The 13,534-nt window shown below is 44.1% G+C and overlaps 1 protein-coding gene across 1 annotated transcript; it reads right to left on the bottom strand.

The window, feature by feature from the left end:
* Nucleotides 1–707: 707 nt before the first annotated feature.
* CD2 (CD2 molecule) lies at nucleotides 708–13,337 on the bottom strand. The gene is made up of 5 exons (XM_032198625.1): nucleotides 13,241–13,337; nucleotides 10,021–10,317; nucleotides 7,170–7,406; nucleotides 4,421–4,540; nucleotides 708–2,420 (listed from the first exon to the last, which is right to left on the bottom strand). Exons 1-5 carry the CDS (start codon nucleotides 13,299–13,301, stop codon nucleotides 2,212–2,214), a joined length of 924 nt encoding a protein of 307 aa, XP_032054516.1. The 5' UTR covers nucleotides 13,302–13,337; the 3' UTR covers nucleotides 708–2,211.
* Nucleotides 13,338–13,534: the final 197 nt, after the last annotated feature.

The raw sequence follows: 13,534 nt of genomic DNA, 5'->3' as shown, positions 1-13,534 counted from the left end.
TCATAGAGGGGTCAGTGGCAGGGCAGGAGAGTGGCTACAGCACTGCCACCATGCTGAAAGTGCAGCCGGCAGGGTTTGCAGAGCTGCCAGCACAGCGGTTCGGCTGGGAGCCAGGCTCTGCACGACTGCCCCTGGGTGATGGAGACACCTGGCACAAGGCAACCAGCTGCAGACCCCCACCAAGTAAATCACAGACTGAGGTCCCTTGACATAAGCAGCTCTCTAAGAGGAAGGCACATGCCAGAAGTTCACCAAGCCCCAGCCATGGGGAAGGAGCATCTCCAAAGTGCTCCTGCAGCTCTGTTAAGCCCATGGCACTGACAGCACTGTTCGGTGGCAGTGGAGTCCCAGGAGGAGCCCATCTTCCCCACCAGGCCCCAGTAGCCCCCCTCTCTCCCAGGAAGGACCAGCACTACCCTAACCAGAGCAGTCCCAGTCTGGCTGCTCGCTCTGGAGAGGGCACAAGGAAAGCTCTGGCCACACCAGGCAGGCAGGCACAGTGGCTGTGCTCACCCATGCTGACCTAATCCCACCAGCTGCAGGTACCCACATGATGACCAGTGCCTACTGATGATCTCTGCAACACCTCCTGCATCCAAGTTTCTGTGGTTCAGCGACCAGAACATTTTTCCTGTCTCCTCTGTAGCAAAGTGAGATCCAGATACTGGAATTGCAGCACAGGTATGAACTGAAATACTCACCACACACTCTTCTCTTTATTCATTCACTACAGGGACATAGCTTGTATTACAAAATTAGCCATGAAATGTTTACTGAATGCAACTTTAAATAAGTAGAAACCCTAAAACAAGCTGCAGAAAGCTAAAGCAAGAACAAGTGGCACTTCCAACACTGTGTCCATGACTGGAGTTCGAGCAAAGTGACTGAGCTCTGGATGAGGCAAATACCTCCTTCTCTTTGACAAGTTTCTTCTCTGCCCTTATGCCAGAATATAAAAATAGTCACATTTCTGAGGAGAAACAAAGGATGGCTGTTTTCACTCCCATGATGCGCGCAGAATAACCAACCCTGAAAGACGTACGACATGTTCTACCTATTGCAACAGAATGCTGGCCAGATGGTTCATGCTCTGTGGCTCTGGTAGCTCTCCCTTTCTCCACCTATGCTGCAGGTTACACCAAATGGGCTCATTTATCCATTCAGACATAGCTCTGAGGTATGTCCTCTCCCTGCTCCTTAGCTGTCCAACAGAGGCAGTTATGAACATTTCCAAGGACCAGAGGAGTAAGCAGCATTTGTCCATCACGTGGAGTGATGTAGGAGCAGTTATTGCAGTCTGGATACACACCTCTCCCTTTGGGAGATCTCTCAACAATTCTCTGCAAGCACCTGGTTATGCACGTAGGGAGTATAGTTTCATTTTATTTGCCAGCAAGAAGTCACAGAAAACAGCTGAAGCAGTCCTTGTGGAAGCCATGCAGTATGTTCCCCTGGCCCTCAGCAGATGAGGGTACCTTGCAGGTTGTTGTCTAATCCATCCTCTGAAACCCCAAGTGTTGGCGATACTCTCCCAGAAATTTGTCTCCATGTTTGTTTGTCTGTTGGAAAAAAAAAATCCAACCTATATCTTTCTGCAATTTAAGCATGTAATTTCTTGTTCTAAATATGGTAGAGAAAGTAAAGGGTTTACTCCTTCCCTACTTTTCCCACATACATGCTTCAGGCTTCAGTGTTTTCTTCTTTGCTTTGGACAACACAATTCTTTCAACATCAGACAAGCGACTGATTATGTACAACTTATTTTTCTGTCCAGGAGATCATGCATTCGATGCTGAAACCAGAGGGCTGTCCCAATGCATGGCAGGAGAACAGAAAGCTACGAGACAGAACCATGTGAGATCCATAAGCCAGTGTTGTCTCCCTAGGGCTCTAGCTTCTTCTTGAGATAATCCATCCAAAAAGCAAGACTACAACAAGGTGCAGTAAAAACAAGTGAGCCACAGAAAGACACTGGTGTCAAGTCTCAGTTGAATTAACATGGCTCCAGGGATTAGGCCCCTTCAATGTCCTCCACCGTGACTCTCCATCTCCAGCTATTTGGTGTTCTCTCTAATTTTATGCAACAAAAGCTAGTGCTTCATAGCTGAGCATTAAACAAGCCTGGGTGCGAGGGTTCCCTGACAACTGCCAACTTCCTTCTTCTGGCGAGTCGTGGAGCAGAGAGAGCTCCATCCCTCCGAGGCCAGATGCTCAAGGTTTCTCTCTCAGTTGGTTTGGAGTCCGCGGCTGGGTACGCGGCCTGGGCCACGGAGGCACGGCTTGCTGCTGCCCCTGGGGCTGTGGCAGAGGCCTCTGCTGCACGCGCACCTGCCGGGGGGTAGGGTTGGCCGGCGGACGAGGGAGCTCCCGCACCGCCATCTCAGTCTCCACCTTGCGAATCTGCATCGTCCTCTCCTCATCTGCAACGACAGGAGACCCCAGCAGTCAGGCACCTACTCAGGTCTAAGCAGAAGGCAATGCTGTTATTTAAGTCAGCGAGGGAGAGGAAAAAGCTCAGGGAAGAAAAAGCCAGATATTGGTCTTACCTGGAAGGCCGCTGTCACTCTCAGATTGTCCTGCTGCTTCAGTGGAACAAACAAAATCACCGTCACCCATGCACCCCAGGCAAAGCTGAAAGCTTTTCAGTTGCCCAGCTGAGGTCAAGGTGCCTGGGGACATTTGAGGTAGCTCTGCCCCCTCTGTGCTGGTCATCCACCAAGGGACACCCACAGCCTGAGCTACTCTGTCATCTTTTGAAGACAGACCACTGAATGGAAATTGAGATGCACTTACAGTACGCAACATAAAAGCACTCTGCCCTGCCACTGTCTGTGTGGGATTGCCATGAAGATTTCCAGGCACTTGGTAATTGCCAGAATTAATTTCCCAACATGTAGAAGAATTAAATACATGCCAGCTGATCATTAACTTGTCATTTCTGAAATGTCAGTCATCTTAGCTTAGGGACTGAGGGATTTACCTCTTGGGGCACTGAAATGTCTTTAAACACACACCAAACTGTTTCAAAGAGGCTGTTCACCTTCTTATTTTAGTTCTCATTCTCCCAGACATCTTTTTTTTTTTTTTTTTTTTTTTTTTAAATCCAGACCCAAGAACTTAGGAGATGCTGTCACCGCACAGTTGAGGGAGTAATTTATCCCACTCAAACAAGAACAGCCATAATGTAAAATAACACTCTGATGGCTACGCTCACACTGGCATCGTGCTCACAGCTTATGCCAAGCCTTCTGAGATGATATCCTGTGGTTGCACTGCTGTGAGCTCTCCCAGAGAACAGGGAAAGCACCTGCCTGTCTTTTGTGACCAGGTGAAGTGAGAGGGCCATGGTGAGTTACAGCACTAATGTCATACCCTCGGCCATGGGAAAGGCCATTCTCAGACCTGCTGTCAGCCTGACCACAAGCACCTTCGAGGTATCAGCTGGAGTTTCTTGCAAATGTTGCCCTCTTCACCTTGACAAAGACTGCTGTGGTGTACAAAGGAGTCTTTTCTACCATTTTGTAGCCTGAGCACTGACTCATGCAGAGACTAGCTGCTATTGAAGACCACACAGGAAGCCTGACACAGTATGTGGGTGCAGGACTTGAAAACAAGCCTGCAACACCAAGGGGCTCCCCTGGCTGCTGGGTGACCTCCTCATAACTTCAGCTTCCTCTTCTGGGTGGGCCAGCCAACTCTTCCTGAGTGGCAGCTCAGTGTCCTCTGCCCACACAAAATAGGGACAGCACACGAGCTGTAATTCAAAGAAACCTCTCCATCAACACTGAGTCCATGCTGAGAGACGACTCCATCAGCATATTTCTTGTGGCCTTAAAGAAGCTTGAATTTTGGACAGATGAAGTCTCTGCCCACTCTGAAAGCATGGTGTCTTTAATAAAGTGCCCCATGTTGGGCCTCCAGTGTTGATAGGCCTCCAACAACATTGCTTTGTAGAGAGAACCGGCACCAGAAGATGCCTGAGGAAACTCATGGAAAAGCTGAGCTCTTCTTGCCCCTTTCCACTATGTACAGTGTTTCTAAATGTGACTAATGATTTCAAAGATCCTAATTTTACACTATATAAATTTACTGGAAAAAAAATCTGCTGACGGAGTATCTAATTGTATGTTTAGCCCCATGGATGTTCATGACAGGTGGTCTGGGCTGAGATTTAGGGGAGCCATTCTTCTCCCACAGATAAACAGAAGTGTTTGAGACCAAAAGGTCTTTTGTTCCAAGCACATCCTGGGAAACCAAGACTGACAATAGCAGCTGATCTGCTGAGATTCACTGCATGTGAAAATTGGGCTCTTGCTCAAGCTATGGCAAACAGCATGCTCCTGCCCACAGGGGTGCAATCAGTAGGAAGCCTGAAGATTTTAGGTGCCTGGAGAGTAACATAAAGCCTTTAAACACTTACCATCATCTTCAAGCCTTTCTGTTTTTTTCTTCCTGATGCAGAAAATAAGCAAAATCACAAAAGAGACAAACAAAATTGCGCCTCCTGCTATGCTTATGATAAGATAGAAGTCCAGCTGGCCTAGTTAAAAGAAAGAAAGAGGTTGTTAGAGAAAAAGAAATAACTTGCATAATGCCTACCTAGAATTCTGTATTTTTCTCCCATTGACTATAAAGGCAGCCCCAGTGGAAGAACCCACCCTTTACCCTTTCTCTGTACAGAGCAGAAAGTTACTGGTCCTCATTGTGAAGGACACAGTGTTGGAGAATGCTCTGGAAACTTTCTTTGCAGCAAATTGAAACCAGAGCACTCATGCGTCAGCTCCTCTTATTTAAATTAATACAAATAGTCTGCTCCTTCAAGGGACCCTTTTAAGGACAACAAGCATCCAGGCAGTGCTCAGCATCCAACAGAAATAAACTTTTTCTATGTACTTCCTACCGAGCTGGAAACACTGAGATCAGCTTGCTGCATAGCATTTTGGTACTTCTGCTTCAAGTTTTGGCTCTATGCAAATTAAAAGATAGTGAAGATGGGAAAAAAAAAAATAACCAAATATCCTACAGCCTCAAAACAAGGGTTTGGTTTGATTGGTGGACAAAGATTTATGTGAGCCTTCCTTACTTTGGCCAAATAAGGTTTGTTGGAATTTTGCCTTCCTTTGCTACCTCCTGTTTGGACTGCTCTCCTGGCATTTGGTGTTTGTGCTTGAGCACAGGCACTACAGAGCTGAAGTACCCAAAAGAAGTGCACCTTCCTTTGCTCCCTGGGAGACAAAACTCCGAAAGAGGAGGCATTACTGGTACCACCCATAACGTACACCAGACATGCACACAGAGGGCATGAGTCACAAGGCTGAAGTCAAGACATTTATCTACAGTATGAAGACCTGCACCAGTCTGGACTGTAATGGAGAGAAACAAGCACGCTCAGTGACTTAGTTCATCTCACCTGCTTCAGCTGCCAATGTTGCACTGAGATGTGTTTTGCCTTTCCAAGGTCTGTTTATCCCAGTTGACTATAAGGCTGAGCCCAAGCAGACTGACAAAAAGCTATGCTTATATAAAGTTAGATGAACTCAATCCCATCTGAAGTATGCCTTGTCCACTGAAGGTCAATATTCAAGGTGATAGACCTCAAATTCAGGACAAGATATTCAAGAATGGCAGCAGGGTTGGAATAAGATTTGACTGAAATTTTAGGGATTTTTAAATCTACTATGGAGCTATTCATGTACTGCCATCACACTGAAAGGTCTGAGAACGTTTTAGTTTGTGTAGGAAGGGTAGAAATAAATGGTTATGTTACTTTATCAGTGTTGCACAAATGAGTACCTTCAAGACCAGCATAGCAAACATTTTCTTTCTCCATTAATTATTTGACAGAAAAACAAACTGTCTCACCCTGTGCAAAAGGAGCACTTCTTCTCAAGGATTACCCACTAGATGGAAGCATCTGGCTGATGGATAATGCCTACACCAGCACTGCAGGCAGGCCTGTGCTAGCTTGGCTCATTCCCTGGGCTGCCCAGGCCCACCCTGTTCCTCTGCTATTTCTCCTTCACTCAGCCACGGTACACCTTGGTGTCACTTTAGTGAGGCCTGTACCTCAAGGATTTGCTCCTTCTCTTCTCACACTGTGGGCTGAACTTTGGACTTTTCTGAAATTTGCTGTGGCAGAAATAGCAGGACATTGGAAACACTACACCAGCTACCATGAGTCCCCATGCTCCACTAGCTGCAGCAGAGCCAGTGAGTGCTTCAAGTTCAGTGCTGCCAGTTGGGAGGGATGAGTCCAAGATCATCAAATTCAAGGACTTTTCCCCGGTGCTGCACTGGATATCTCAGCTTAGAACTGAGCACCATGTATGTGGTGTTACACTGGTATGATCTGTCCCTTGTTTTCACCTTAACTCTCAAAACACTTTTACTGAGGCAGGGAGGGAAGGGTATAACTACTTTTGCCTATCTAATCATTTTCAGCATGATTCTGCCCATTTAAAATACATTTCCCACAGTTCTCTTGCTGTGACGGTGTTTGAGGAAGGTGAAACTTCAAATGAGTAAGGAAATCCATGGTATATGTGAGCCATGCTTATCTGAGTCATGTGGCCCCAAAGCTCAGCTAACTTCTCCAAAACCTCCTTCCTGATTTTTTGGCCAAGCAGGGAGCCCAATGAGCTTATTTTTCCCCTTGTGAGAGCACCCAAGCACACCCACAGATAGCAGACAACCACCACCTTTGTAGGCATGGAGAGGAGAAAAAGAACTTGCAACAAATTTTCCCACCATGAAGGTGTAAATCAAGAGCAAATCCCCTGAAGTCAATGCCATGGCTTCATATACATATGGAGAAGATCCCATGCCACATTTCCCAAAACAAGCTGTTAATTTATGTTGTAGTAGCTTGGGTAGTTTTATACTATCTTACTGAAATCACCTCTTTCACGGTAATCATTTGGGAAGTACCACTTGTTTTAAAGGAATAAAGAAGTATTAAAATGAGAGGAGTGATTTCTGCCTGTTGCAGACAGATAAAAACCCAGCATGCAATGCATGCAATAAAAACCCAGCAGTGGCTCTAGACTCATGATATTGGGTACAGGGAACCATTGATATTTCTGGTACCTGGAACAATCCTGCAGATATGTGCAACTACATCAAGCCCTCTAGGTCAAACCAACAGATTGTAGTAAAAATGGATTTTCTACCTGAGCACTTGACTTGTTTCTCGGTTGTTTTTTCGCTGACTTCATTCTTGACAGTACATCTGAACATCCCAGAATGGGTTGTAGTAAATTCCACCCTTGTTGAATTACTTTTTTTAATTTTATCATAAACCACTTCTACCGTAAATGTTTGGTTCTTAGTCGCCTGCTTCACTTCACATTTCACAGCTGTGGTTTTATTAATGCATTCAGCGTAGATGATTGGCTGAGGGACGGGCTCTGAAAAACAAGAGAGGGGACAGGCAGGTCTGACAAGGTTTCTCCTTTTGAAAATCTCCATTATTAAGCAGGACAATAAATTAGCCACCAACAAGCAGTGAGGGAGTAACACCAGCTAATGAGACCAGAGAAGAATAAAGAGCAAATTAGACCTCTACTGCAGAAGCAACACAGCAATGATAACCAAAATGCAGTATATTAGTCTACATGTGTTCTAACACACTTCTGATCTTTTTTTGTCTCCTTCTATTCCCTTCTCACTACTCTATAAAGTGTCTCTTCCTTAAACAAGGCATGATTATTTCAGCAAGAGCACCTACACTCTACACTCTACCTTCTCCTGTACCCGTTTTCACTGCAGCATTACCCACAATTTAAAACCTGAGTTTTATCCCCAGTTCCTCTTCAGAATAGTTCACATCGTAAGGGCACTTTAACTCCAGGTAGTTAACCATATACTGTGCAACCTGAAGGGATGCTAAAGCTTACTCGAGTGATTTGGGGGTGGAAGGGAGGAGCCATGGTTGTGGAGCTCTGCCAAGATCTGGAAGCCATCTGAGAGCGTTTCAGCAAAGCAGAGCACCAATGTGGCTGGATGACTTCCAGGCCCAGCCTGGCTCACGGCCAGCTCAGCGAGTGTAGGGAAAGAAGGAAAAGGAGGTGAATGGGGGGGACTGGAATCAGCCCTCTGCAGCTCCTGCTTCAGTGTTTTGGTGCAAATTAAGTGAGCTCTGATCTGCCTGTACCCATCAGGAGAGATTTCCTCTAAGGCAGAACAAACAGCTGCTTACGGTGCTTTATGTATCACCAAAGGCACTCAGCTTGCATGACAGCCACAGCATGAAAACCCATCAGAACAGAAATCACAAAACAAAACAGACCACTCTTAGCTCTCAACAAGGCAATATGACAGAGAGAACCAATATCTGTCTCTCCTTGTCCTGCAAGCAACGAGTTATGTTTCAGTTCCAGATTCTCTGTCACTGGTGACACTGATTGAAGCAGAAAAGCCTTTCAGGACTTTTGCTCAACCAGGGACAACTGGCAGGGGCATCAGATGGAAAAAGTTCAATTTCTACCTTTTAAACGAGGCAAACAACTACACACCAGGCTCATCTATAGCTGTAGGCAGTGTAAGCTATGGAGAGCATAAATTTTAAAGCCATTAAGAGCTGCTCATAGCAAATGATGTCTAGTTTCACACTGAGAAGGAAAGGCAGCGTCCTTTTCCTCATTAAGCTCCTCTTCTGCAAGCTGTAAGTTATCTTTCAGCAGAATGTCCCAGTGTGAAACACCAGAGTCCAGGTTCTGGTGATGGGTTGGGTGATGATGTCATCACCTAAACATATTTTTTTTCTGTTATAGAACAGTTATTTTCCAACACTAATATCAAGGTATAAACTGGATGACAATTGACTCACCCAACAGTTACTAGAGGATTTTACTTCCAAAACTATGTACCAGAGGCAAGGCAAGCTTTCTGCTGCACAGTAGGTGACTTAATGCAGCACACAGCTAACTTGCAACTTATTGCCTTAACCCAAAATTAAACTCAGGTAACCCCAATGACAGCTCAGTGCCTTAAAGCATGAGTAAGTAGATTCAGGCCTCAACAACTTCCTGAATCTGCAGACAGTTTGCAATTATGGTTTTCGAAGTAGTGAGACACCCTCACTTCTCAGCAGTCTTTTTGTTAGTCACGGGGCCTTCAAACTACACAAAAAGGCTGCCATTCCAGCTGTCTTTGCTGCTGCTGCCTCGTGAAGGCATAATTTCAGTAGTGCCAGCTGATGCCCACACACTCGAGGTTGGCAAAGGTCAGCATGCTGGCTGAGGAAGAACAGAGCAAAAACAATCCACTTGCTAGGAAACAAAACAAAACAAAACAACAACAACAAAAAAATAATCTTGCCTTATGGCTTAGCAGTCTGAAGAGGTGATAGCAGCCACTGAAGAGCAGAATACCAATCCCCATCTTTCCTATTCATCTCAGAAACCTTGGGCTGCTACCACTATCATCTCTCAGCACAAGATACAGCACGGAACTGGAGGCTGCCCTCATGCTTTGAACCCATGCAGATGAACTCCCTAGGTGTGGGCTTAAGGGTGCTTTTATTTGTTGCATTATGCTGTCTGAGGATGGGGATGCAGGAGTTGTCTCCCCTTGCAGATTCAAATCCTTGCCTATTGCGGTGCATCTCATGTTATGTGACCGCTGGAGTTTCTTGTGTTTGAGGGAAAAAAAAGAAAAAAGAAAAAAAAAAAGAGAAATAAAATAGAAAAAAAATAGAAATAAAAAAAAAAAAAAAAAAAAAAAAAAAAAGAAAAGAAAAAGAAAAAAGAAGAGTATGGTCTCCTATTGCCTATCTACAGGCTTTTAGTGCTGCCTGCGCACATGGAGAGATCAGGTGGCTGACAAAGAGAGGAGCCAGAAAGCAACAGGGGACCAGAGGGAATCAACAGGAGTAATAGAAAGGAGCAAAGACGGACATCTCACAGGAGCCCTCCCGAAACAGAAATGGGGCAATGAGCAGGAAAGGTTGTATGAGGGTGCGGGAACACCAGGTCTTTTTCATCTGTGGCTGGGAATGCTATGGGGAAAGTAAAAACTCACCCTGAACAATGAGTTTTGTTTTTTCTTCTGCCTTCAGTTTTCCATCTTCGTGGTAAACAAGCACTGTGTACATGCCGCTGTCCTCTTTCACCACATTCTGTATTTGTAGAGTCCCATCGGAGAGTACGTTACACCTGCAGCCTTTACTGTCTGTGTAATACTTAATTTTCTTATTTTTTATCTGAAGTAACCTCTGATCATTTCTTGACCATGTTGCCTCATGCACAGTCTCAGTAGTCATGATGTTGAGAAAAGCTGACCCATTCACTACCACGTAAATCGTTCTGGTATCGGCACCTTTGAAGGGAAGCACAACCAGCCCATCAGCAAGTCTTGAACAGCCACTGCTGTCCTGTTCACCAGCCACAACGGTGACCCAAAAGGTTTTCATTTCTACTCTGAGTTCCCTAAGCCTCTCTGTTACTTACATTTTCTTCTCCTGCTCCAAAATTCTTCTTGATCGTTCATTAGCTAAATTTCAGCACCCAGCTTAAACCTGAGACATGAGGCAGTAAAGGGTACAGTTCTCAAAAGCAGGCTATCTAATCTTGGGCTGATTTATTCAGAGTGATTTCAGATGCTGAGCTTCATGGCTGCCCATGGACTTAACCCTACCTGAAGATAAGGTCACTTTGGTTTAGCATTTGGCACAGGCTGACATTTAGAGCGCTTGTCACTGCAATCATTACTGCAGACAGCAAGAACGCAAACTGGAACATGGGATCACTTCAGCAGCAACAGTGACAGCAATAATAATAACAACAGTGGTCTAAAAGACGTGCCTGTGTCGATCAGTGAGTGCAAGACACCGAACTGGAGGAAGACACAGGGCTGTTGGTTCCTGGTGCCCCCTCCCTGCCACTCTGCAGCGCATCCACCTGGTGTGTGTAGCACACCATCATGGTGCAGACAAGTAAGGGGGGAGAAAAACAGCTAACCTCAGCCTGCAAAATTATCAGGCCCTGGAGATACTGGGAGACAAGCAAAGGAAAAAAAAAAAATCTCTTGACAGGTGCCCTTTGATCACAGATGCCCTCTGCAAAACAGGTGAGAGGAGGCTACATCACAAAGGTGCAGCCAGGACTGGGTAGCACTTTTCATGAAGACAATATTCAGAAAAAGCAAGGACTGTTGAATGTTAAGCACGTTACTGCCACTGGAGATCAAATACTCTTCCCGCTGTGCCTGGGTCTCATGTCCTCTACGCTCAAGGGTGCTCCACAGCCTCCTTAAGGCACAGCTCTGGTGAACAGGGGCTTCTGAGCACACATTTTGTCAGGAGGTCACTTCAATGCAGGCACTGCCTCCATCCCAAGTGTGGGTGGAAAATTTTTAGGAGATAAAAAAAACACCAGAAGTGCTTACAAGAGTCGGATGGAGTATGCTAATGAATAACAACGTTAATTCAGAACTGCAACTTATTTCATTTGTCTTCTTCTATATTCTCTATTCATTCCTTTTCAATTTATAGGATAAAGCAGAGGCAGGATGGGATTTCTTTTCACATGACCAGGCAGAGCCGATTCTGCTCTAATTTTATAGATTTCAAGCACTTTTTCCCACAGGCAGAAAAACTGCATTTACGCATTTATTACACTCCTTCGCTGTAGCATATAATTTTTTATTCCTTGTATCTAGTACAATGATAAACTCTATGACAGAGGAGAAATTGAAATCTGGTTTCTGTGTCACAAAGCTAACAGTGTTGGAGATAACCAAAGAATTAAAATATTGTGCCTCTGCAACAAGGAAATTAATACTGAAGTGTTTCCTACATTTCACCCCCAGTCTAAGGAGAGGCTCTTAGTTCACTATTGCATTTTTTTTTGAGGTATTTGATGTCTCTAATGAAATATTCTGAAATCAAGCTATCACACAGACTTGGAAACAGCTTGTTTCCACTTTGATGACACTACAGGTTATAATCAAATGTCTGAATTTCAATACTCATTTCTGCTCAGTCATGAACAGGTATTTAGAGTTAGTAATAGGATTTCTGTACATAACAGATACTAGCATTTATTTCTTTCTCTCCAGAAGTAAAGAAAAAAAATCTACGTTTTCAGGGAAAATTCAGTGGAATCTCTGAGAACTGACCACCTAGCCATATCTCTACAGAAATCACATCAACACTCAGACTTGCTGATGAAAAGTGGAGGCTTCCACATGTGTGATATTAAAATTTGTTCAGCTAAGGAAATATCAATTCTGCTAATGCTTTTTGTTTAGCTAAGGAAACATCAATTCTGCTATTGCCAACTGTAATGTTCTTCAACGGGCAGAAATATCAGAACTGGCAGCAGAGAGCTCATTTGCAGTTGCAAGAAAGAGTTACAAATAAAAGCTCAAAATAGTAGCTTTAGAGAAGTAAGGAAGTCTTCTATTTTACAGCTTCGTGTATATTTGAAACCAGTTTTCCATTCAAGGGAAATATACTTTATTTCTGCTTGAGAAGATTCTTTTATACATCATGTACCAAAAATAAATTCCTTATTTACCTATTCATTTTGTTCTGAAGGGAAAAAAAATTAAACAATCTGCAGTGAAATGAACAGAAAAAAAAATAAAATAAAAAAATCCGTGCCTGGTTGTGTTGTCTTCACCTCTTAAAACCTTCTCTAACCTACACATTAACACCTTAAGTTTTTAGATTAATGTTTTAAAAAATGAGAGCAGTATTATACAAAATATAAGTACATATTTGCTTACTGTTTCCACATAACAGGCTCCTTCAGCCTCACTGCTGACAAGGGGATCTATCACTTTTTCTGTTAATATTTATGGAAGAATATAATTTGCACTTTCAAAAAGATTTGTTCTTCTTTGATAAGAAAAGGTAATTACATGTGATAATGGTTCTGCACAACACACTGTGAACTAGATCTCTAATGTAGTACAAGCTACCTTGAGGGCAAAGAGAAAACTGCATGCTGACATTTCTCATTATACATGTGTCAAATTAAAGCTCATTAACTTAAAACCAGAACTGTTTACAGCTTATTAATATAATTGAAATAGGAAACTCAGGTCCTACCCTCCTCACCGTGGCTGAAAATTAAATCAAGTAATAATAGCAATAATCCAAATGTGCCCAAACACCTCACCCACTAAGAAAGTGGAACTAGTTTCTTATCAGTAACATCCCACCAAGTTGTAAATAGTTTAAAATGCAACTTTAACAACACCAGCCTGAGAAAGCAAAAACTTAATGAAGGCTTACCTTTTACATTGGGAAACCAAAGCAGCAAGCACTTGACTAGGAAAATCCTCCTGAAGTTCATTTTCAGGGTCCAAAAAGCCAGTGCTGCCTTGTCTAATGACAGCTCCTGGCAGGTGGAAGGATGGTCTGCTATAAGCAAGCGGTCGTGGGCTGTGCCTGCACAGCCCTCGTGCCCTCCTCCCCCTCTCACTCTAGCACTTCTCGTTTCTCACACAGGCACAGAAAGCACGGACAGAAATACCCTCTGACAGGCTGCTTTTTATCAGGACTGGGAAATCTGCAGTGACAAGGAAA

The sequence above is a fragment of the Aythya fuligula genome, chromosome 1 (genome assembly GCF_009819795.1).
Source record: "Aythya fuligula isolate bAytFul2 chromosome 1, bAytFul2.pri, whole genome shotgun sequence".
NCBI lineage: Eukaryota > Metazoa > Chordata > Aves > Anseriformes > Anatidae > Aythya > Aythya fuligula.
The sequence above is the reverse complement of the archived record's forward strand: the minus strand, read 5'-3'. Positions and strand labels throughout refer to the sequence as shown.